Raw genomic sequence first — 9347 nt, 5'->3', positions numbered from 1 at the left:
TATTTGTACAGACGTCTCACCTGGGTTTTCCCTTACAGAAGTCTCACCTGTATTTGTACAGAAGTCTCACCTGTATTTGTACAGACGTCTCACCTGGTTTTTTTCCTTACAGAAGTCTCACCTGTATTTGTACAGACGTCTCACCTGGTTTTTTTCCTTACAGAAGTCTCACCTGTATTTGTACAGACGTCTCGCCTGTATTTGTACAGACGTCTCACCTGGTTTTTTCCTTACAGAAGTCTCACCTGTATTTGTACAGAAGTCTCACCTGGTTTTTTCCTTACAGAAGTCTCACCTGTATTTGTACAGACGTCTCACCTGTATTTGTACAGACGTCTCACCTGTATTTGTACAGACGTCTCACCTGTATTTGTACAGACGTCTCGCCTGTATTTGTACAGACGTCTCACCTGGTTTTTTCCTTACAGAAGTCTCACCTGTATTTGTACAGACGTCTCACGTTTTTCCTTCTTCCTTTTGAAGCGTTTGAACACACGTATTCTCTTTGACTTTGATTTTGCCTACATAAAATAATGTGTAAAATGAAATCACACTCACAAGGTGCATCTAGTGGGAAGGAAGGACACCCCCCTTCCTCCTGCTTCCATATCATGATAAAGCTGAAAAATATTACTATGACAGATACAATGCAATACTTTAATCTTATTTTAATTTTGTGTCTACATGATAATCGTATATCTAAGTAAGGTAATTGGTCACCGCTGCTAGTAAGAATTAGTAACATATAAGATTCAGGCACCCATCCTCGAGTTTACCCTCTACCAGTGCTAAAATAACGCAACGTGGCAAGACATAATTCATGCATTCATGCCAAAGATAGATGGATTGATAGATAAGCTTTTCTGATCATAATTTTGGTCCATTGTTGTTAATATTTTACATATGAGATGTACAGTCTATTTCCTCTGTAACGAGATGTACAGTTTAGTTCCTCTGTAACATGAGATGTACAGTTTATTCCTCTGTAACATGAGATGTACAGTCTATTCCTCTGTAACATGAAATGTACAGTCTATTTCCTCTGTAACATGAAATGTACAGTCTATTTCCTCTGTAACACGAGATGTACAGTCTATTTATTTCCTCTAACATGAAATGTACAGTTTAATTATTTCCTCTGTAATATGAAATATACAGCCTATTTACTCTGTAACATGCGATGTACATTCTATTCATTTCCTCTGTAACATGAAATGTACAGTTTAATTATTTCCTCTGTAACATGAAATGTACAGTCTATTTCCTCTGTAACATGAAATGTACAGTTTATTTATTTTCTCTGTAACATGAAATGTACAGTCTATTTCCTCTGTAACATGAAATGTACAGTTTATTTCTTCTGTAACATGAAATATACAGTCTATTTCCTCTGTAACATGAAATGTACAGTCTATTTCCTCTGTAACATGAGATGTACATTCTATTTCTTCTGTAACATGAAATATACATTCTACTTCCTCTGTAACATGAAATGTACATTCTACTTCCTCTGTAACAAGAAATGTACATTCTACTTCCTCTGTAACATGAAATGTACATTCTACTTCCTCTGTAACATGAGATGTACAGTAGTTTTAATGTTTTCAGATCAGTTTGTTATTGTTTTGTTGTGAATACAAGTTACATGCACGAAGCTAAGAATATTCTTGGCATTTTTTTTAATTATAGCTATCATTATTTTTATTATTGCTACAAAAATCCCGTAAAATCAATTACAAAACGCAGAGATATCAATTCAACACCCACTCTATTTATTATTATTATTATTTGTAGTTTCTAATTCATTTTCCAGTATCGAATCAGCGCCATCTACAGTTGCTAACGTAATATAACACACGGATAGATCGAAATTATAGTCGGGATGTGTTGTGTGAAAGCTACGTATACAACCAATACATTACCTTTTTATTTAACTGATAAAATTTCTATTTCTAAACATACACAACTTTATTCGTATTTGAAGATTTTCGGCTTAGCTTAATATGAGTATTTGAATGTTTTGAAAAAGGAACCACCTCTAGAACACACACACACACACACACACACACACACACACAACACAACAACAGCGCACACACACACACGTTCATATAAAACTTTTTTGAATTCTTTATTCAAATGATATTAATCCTCTTTACACAAGAATTTGTCTAAAAAACAAATAAACAATTCTGCGAATACCAATCATTTTTTTATTGTTACTGAATGCTCATTGCATCTTTTAATTTTTTGGTTTTCAGCTGATTGCAATGTTTCCTTGACAAAAGTAACTAATTTTGATTACCACTGGACGAAGTAGTCACGTGGTATGACTGCACCTCGCCCTTTTCTTACACTTGCGGCCAAAGGTGTGTGTGGGGGGGGGGGTAGGATATGGCATTTCATTTGTTTCCCATGTAATGATACACCCCTTATCCAAAAACTAACGAATGAAGCCTGTGAATCCTAAAGGAATACATGCCCAATTGGTAACCCTACAAAATATATCTACAGTTCCATTGGTTTTGCCTTCCGTATATTTACCAATTGAAATGATATCCATTTCCTCATGAATGTGGTTGTTTGTATATTGTTTAACGTCCCGATCGAGAACCTTTCACTCATATGGAGACGTCATCATTTGCCGGTGTAGGACTGCAATGTAAGTCTCAAAGAGCTTACAGATACAGCATTTCTGTCGAGTGGGAAAAGCCCGACCCTTTGCCTACTATTATGTTTGGTCAGTATAACTTTAGATGTGTTCTTGCTAACTAGACAGCGGAATTTCTCTTTGTTATAAGTATGTCTGGATTTTCCTGGTATTTTCTCTTACAATATTGTACCATTGCTTTCTCAGAGGACCAAATATATCTTTGTCAAGGGGTTGGATAAATTGGGTCACATCAGAAACTAACCTAATAATTTCTATTTGCAAAGAGATTGCTTTTGAGAAAACACCCATATTTTAGTGGGAAGACACACAGCCCATCAACAGGACTACTGGTCGCTCTTGACCTGCATGTTTGAAAGGTGCAAATGGCTTCAGAATACATCCACCCTGTCTTGATAAAATGAAAAGGGGAAGATAACGAACAGTGATCAATCTCATAACCCCTATAAAGAATATAAGATTAAGAGTAGGACAAACACGAACCCCTAGACACACCAGAGGCGGGATCAGGTGCCAAGCAGGAGTAAGCATCCCTTGTTGTGTATACAACTGTGGAATCTCTTTGTGCTCCTGTAATGGAATCTTTTGACTTTGGCTTGTGTTCTGCATACCCCAAAAATGGGGCACCATGTCCCTCAGCATTTGCTGAGTAGAGAACAGTCAATTTCTCCTTTGATGAACCACCGGAAACATATGGGCAACCACCAGGAGCAACTGATTTTACTGGGCCAATTACTTTTCCCAGTTTTCTTCTAATTGCAAGTACAGTTTCAATATTCTATGAACTTCACCATGTAAATCTTTCTTTAATATTTCCCACACTTTAAGTGGTCACTTTGGAACTATGAAGAAGAGTTTCTTTTTCTCATTTGAATATTTTCATGATCAACATTTCTGCTCATAAAGCCGTAATACCATGTATATTCGGGTTCATTGTTTTTTAATGGAGTTTTGTTTTCTTTCAGTCGATCACATTAATTTAAATATTAGATTTACGATTTCAAATTATTAATGACAAAATATAGCTGAATGTAGATATCAATATTCAGATTTGTCCTGCATTAAGTTTAAATTAGGGTATTTGAGAACTTTTCAAACTGTAATAAATGCACTATGAAAATGATTAACGGTCGGAATTCTAATAACATAACTCTTTTTTTTTTGTCAATGTTACAAGCAATTATACTCACTTGTGCATGTAGTGTTGCACAAAACGAGGGGTGGTCCATTTCCACTTGCGTCTGTGCATTTATAAAACAAACATCAACAAAGTACATGGTTTTAAGAAATACATATAAAAAGAAGACTTACCATTTTATTTCCAAGGTTTACTGGTCGAGCAGTTAGCACGGATTCACGCCGCAATGCAGCAGAACACACGGACGGATTTTCCTGAAAGTCTAAAAATAGAACAGAAAATTCTGTAATCAATATTTACACTTTCGTATAGTTTCCAGTACTCACATTAACCATTATTTGATTACATGTTGTTGTTGTTTTCACGAGTGTAAACACTGCAGCTGTTTGTCAGAAAACTCCAGCTATGTTACATCTACAATTCATTCTACATCGCCTTGTTATACAGGGTTATAAGTACTATATATAAACATCAAGTTAGGCCTTTGTGTGTATACACATGTAACAAGCGTTGAACGAAAATAAGGAAATATTATGTAATTTTCGATTTCTCATAAACAAATCTAGAGACATATTTACGGGAAATTGGTGATTGGTTTGTTCTTGAACAAATCTATCTAAATGTGCCATTCTGAATGTTTATGGAAATTGGAACCCACACACCCCTTCCACTATATCCATAATATAGGAAACGTGACACGTCAGAGAAAACAACTTATACAGAGTCGAACCACAGAATCTGAAGATATCGTTCAAACACATGACAACGATTGTGTAATTTTTTTAAATTATGTATCTTATTGTGAATAACAACTTAATTTATGATTTTAAGTCCTCGTTACCATGGCAACAAGACCTGGCCTAATAATGGTAATTTTCAAAGGCTCAGATTTTTCATGAAACATAACATTAAAAAATGAAAATGATTTTAACTTTATATAATTCTGAAATTATCTAAATAATTAAGATTCAGATGCATTGCCTTAAAATACAAATGTATAAGAATAGCCAATTATGTGTTTTGTTTATATATATATATATATATAATGTGTGTGTGTGTGTGTGGTTGGATGGGGGCGGTAACAAGGCAGCCAAGGGGATTTTTCCTGGCACTAATTTGATGCTACCTTGTTACGGTGGCAGATGACGACCCATCTTGTCTTTTTGCGGTACATGTACATATGTTTTTATTAACTATGGTTAGTTTTCTTATGATGTAATATTACTATATAGAGGTTTGAGTACACGTACATTTTTTACATTTATTGGTACGTGTTTGTATCATGTATCTTTCAATTATGACCCAGGGACACTTCCTTGTCATCCGTATTGTATTATTAACCCGGGTGCATAATGTGAAAATGTATGCTTTTTCTAGTCAAACAATTATTACTGGACCGGTGTTTTTTTTTGGCATAATATTGTCCCTAGTCTGTTTAATCCAGATTATCCTGTATATATGTTTGTTTATTGTCATTTATTTGATTGTGTACTTGACCATTCTTATTCCTTTAAGGTGGTTGTTACTGTCATGATTTCACTGGGCTGACAAACAAACATATATATGATGTTGAACCCCCCCCCCCCACCCCCCCCCCCACCCCCACTATTTCTATTAAATTCATCTATTTATTCCAAGCTTAGGTTTTTAAAAACATTTGATTTTAATAATATCTATACTTAAGTCTCTTATGCCATACAGATTCCCAACATGTGTATATTCAGAATATTGAAGAAATTCTAGAATAAAAATGTTCCAAAATGCCTAATTTCCTCATCTATAGATTTGAAAATCTCATCATAAGTGATTTATATTGTAATATTTATTAACTTTGGGGAGAGCATTTTATATGTAAATCAATATCATCCTTTGGGAATGACTTGATGATAATCAAAATGTATAATTTTAAGAGGGAAATAATGTCATAAGTGGTTACCATAGCAACCATTCTTTGAAATTAATAATGAAATCATAATACATTTTTTGTTATTTTACAAATTGTTTGTGACTGGATCTAGATAACACTGGATTATTACTTAGGCTTTCACATATACATATATTGACTATAGAAAGCTATGTACAAAGATGTATTCTTGTACCTAGGCGGAAAGGTACAAACTTGGGTTGCACCCCCACCCTTGAACATTTTATGGATCGATCGCCACTACACAAGTTAGAATCCTAAATCCTTAACTAGAAGTTCCGATGATAAGCATTTGTAGGAATACTGGCAATTTGGGTCCATATATTTAGACCCTGGACCTAACATTTTATATCTGCGCAATATCTTGTGCCAAAGGAATTTAATTTTAACTATGTTTTGAAATGTAAGAGTTCCAAAGATAAAATGAGACTGACGGACGGGCATTGACAAAAACTACGTACCCGAATTTTCTTTAGAAAATGCTAGTTCTAATTACATGTCTAACTACATTCACGAACGGTAGATGATATTTTGCTAGTACTTAATTGATGCTGCATTTGGGTTTCCCAAAGATTCTAAAATTAGCGTTCTTTATCAGTTTCGTGCACCTGTGTTCTGATTTTGGTGCACGCCTACATCAATCATATAATATGAATATAATAAACTGTAAACACCTACAAACACCCAGCTTATTAAAATATGCCTCTCCATTATCACGCAGAATAAAAGATGTTTTTATAATAGCTTTACGGTAGTGACATACATGTATACTCGCCTTTGATCCACGCCCAAGACTTTGAAAAAATAATAGTACATGTTGTACATACCAAAGAAGAGTGCACAAGGTGGCGTTGTCCTTCAGACAAAGTAATTCTGTCGAATGATTTTCTTCTTGATAGACTCACCATAACATTAGTGATACAATAAGATTTCATCGGTTTCCCCGGTGTCTAAAAATACACAGACGATTTACTGAAATCTGCTGGCCTCCGTGTGGGGGTTGAACCTCCTTGTTTGCCTGACGTTTCTCTAACGTCAATCACTCTGTTAGCACTAAAAGCAATAAAGGGCGTTGAAGCTGTGAACGCCACGACATGGACTTTGTCATCTGTGAAAGCCCTGAATTAATTGGCCATGACCAGGAGCATTATAAATGAATGATTATCCTTTCTTTTAAAATATATATATATCTGCATTGATTACTAATCCACAAGACGTTACACACCATTTTCTTCCGCTGGCAGCGAAATGGGAAAATCTCACGTAGTACATGTTTCACATCGAGAACTGAATTTCATATATCGATTGTCAACTTGACATGTTTGATAAAATGGTTGTTCCAATAATGTGAATTATGGGGGGTTGAAAATTTAGACATCATTGAGAGACTGCATCTAAAACATTTGTGAAGTTATATTGAATCTTAAGACAACTGCCCGAAATGATATGATTTATGGTGAACTTACTAGATATCCATTGTGTATACATGTCAAAATTTTAATGATTAAATTCTGGTTAAAATTGTTGAATGGTAAAGACACAAAGTTGTCTGGTATTTTGTACATTTTTTTTTTTTTTTTTTTTTACATAACTCAACAATTAATAAACAATGTTGACGTTGATTTTAAATGGATGAGATATATACAGAAATTTTACATAATGTGATTTAAACTATACCTGGATATTACAAACTGTAGACAATATGAAAAATGACTGATTAATGTTATTAAACAAACTCTGAATGAAATGGGTTTCTTATTGTAATACATCATCTTTCGTAAAAAAAAAAAAAAAAAAAAAAAAAAAAAAAAAAAAAAAAAAATTAAGCGTATTCTTTGACAAATCCCTTACCATGGAAAAACACTGTCTCTCTATTTCCCGATCAGCATATGTGAACATTCGCAGAATTGGCTGTATCTGTTCATTTATCAATGATGAAGCTAGTAAACTCGCTAGTTACATCCAGATTAGAGTTCATTCTCAACACACCAGCAAACTTCAGAGGGCACAAAACACAGCTGATATGGTACAGGCAGATGGAGTGGTGTGCCCAAAAACCAGAGAATTTGTAATGCATGTGAAAATGAGGTTGGGGATGAGTTTCATTATATCATGACTTGTTCCACTGTAAGCGATAGTAGAACTTTAACTTCTAAATATACAAACAGACCAAATGTCAGACAATTCTTTCATTTGTTTTTATGTGAAAAGGTATAAACTATGAGTAATCTTTTCAAATATAATTCACAAGAGAGTTACCCTTCCAGGTTAAAACAATATATAAACTGTACACTCTTGAATGCATTGCACCAACTGAATTCTTTGTTTAACATTGTGTGTATATGTATATCTTCTCTGTTGGTTAGGGTAATATGGGAATAAATTTAATTGAAATTGACACAAAAAGACTTTTGCCCATACCAAATCACTTGGTACATCCCAAGCCCAAGCCTCATGGTTGGGTAACCATGCCATAATTGTATTTATAATTATGAAACCCAAAATTATAAATGATTGGTCACCAACAATGACGGGGCGTCACATTTTCTGACCACGGTGTTTCAGTCAACAGAATTGGTGCAGGGTCTTGGCTCTCTCTCTCTCTCTCTCTCTCTCTCTCTCTCTCTCTCATACCCCATCATTAAAACTTAAAACACTATAAAATAGGTACACATGTACTCACTATCTTGTTTTTCGGGCTTCAGTCACAAAGCGACAGAACCAACAATCCACGTCGTCATTTGAATCAAATTTAAAAGACACATACAGGGCCGGTTTTATACTTCTGATCTGTTTCTGTTGGTCGCCCACGTCATCCACATACGGGTATTCTCTGTTTTCAAGATCAATTTAGAAAACGCGTGGACATCATAGGCGTAGCTTGGGTTCGAATATTACCGAGGCAGGGGGTCTGGAGGGGCTGCGCCCCCCAGAAGCTATCGACATTTTAACAACGTAAAAGGTGTTTTTGTTTTTTTTTACCGAGGCAGCTGCCTCGGTTGCCTCAATGGAAGCTACGCCACTGGACATCTTTTCTATCATGCCCGAAAATGTCCAAAAGAATAGCATCAGTAAGTTCCCGACTGTGACCGTTCAAATCAAATAATCTTTATTTCAAGTCGGACATCGTAAAAACAATACAACATTAGCTCCAAAGAGCTATCATTGGCAACAATCGGGAAATCATCTTTAAATACATTCATTTATTATATACCCATCAATGTATCGTTCGTTGATACTGTGGATTTCACAGCGTGTGATCCGGTTTTCCGGATCACCACACTGTGGTTTTCTGATTCCGTATCAGTATCCTCTGAAACTGATGCCGTCACAATGACGTCACAATACATCAACGCAACGTTATTTGTGGAAAATATTGACCGTGTCACAAAACAAAACTACGTACACAAAACATAATTTCATGGTATGTCTGTTTTTGATAATTTGGATTACATTTATCATCTTATAAATGTGGATTTAAAATGCAGAAGGGGGTATATAATAAATTTATCATTACTACAGTAACTTGATCCGAAGAGTTGGATCACGTCTCGTTGACAGGCGCGGATCATCAGATCAAACTCGACGCTTCGCGTCTCGTGTGATCTGATGAT

The 9347-nt window shown here is 35.1% G+C and overlaps 1 protein-coding gene across 3 annotated transcripts in view; it reads right to left on the bottom strand.

Annotated features, from left to right (window-relative positions):
* LOC125670452 (uncharacterized) overlaps positions 1 to 8542 on the bottom strand; it is a 12618-nt gene extending 4076 nt beyond the window's left edge. Inside the window, exons 1-3 of one of the 3 annotated variants that reach the window (XM_048905642.2) lie at positions 8417 to 8542; positions 3983 to 4071; positions 438 to 521 (exon numbers count right to left, since the gene is read on the bottom strand). In XM_048905642.2, the coding sequence (XP_048761599.1) occupies positions 438 to 521; positions 3983 to 3985 (87 nt within the window). In that variant the 5' untranslated portion in view covers positions 3986 to 4071; positions 8417 to 8542. Of the gene's footprint in view, positions 1 to 437; positions 522 to 3982; positions 4072 to 4155; positions 4373 to 7584; positions 7799 to 8416 lie in introns of those variants that run through there. The other 2 variants (XM_048905641.2, XM_048905640.2) reach the window with 2 other exon arrangements.
* Between the last annotated feature and the right edge of the window lie 805 nt (positions 8543 to 9347).

This window comes from Ostrea edulis, chromosome 4, assembly GCF_947568905.1.
Source record: "Ostrea edulis chromosome 4, xbOstEdul1.1, whole genome shotgun sequence".
Classification (NCBI taxonomy): Eukaryota; Metazoa; Mollusca; class Bivalvia; order Ostreida; family Ostreidae; genus Ostrea; species Ostrea edulis.
This window is presented reverse-complemented; position numbering and strand designations above follow the sequence as displayed.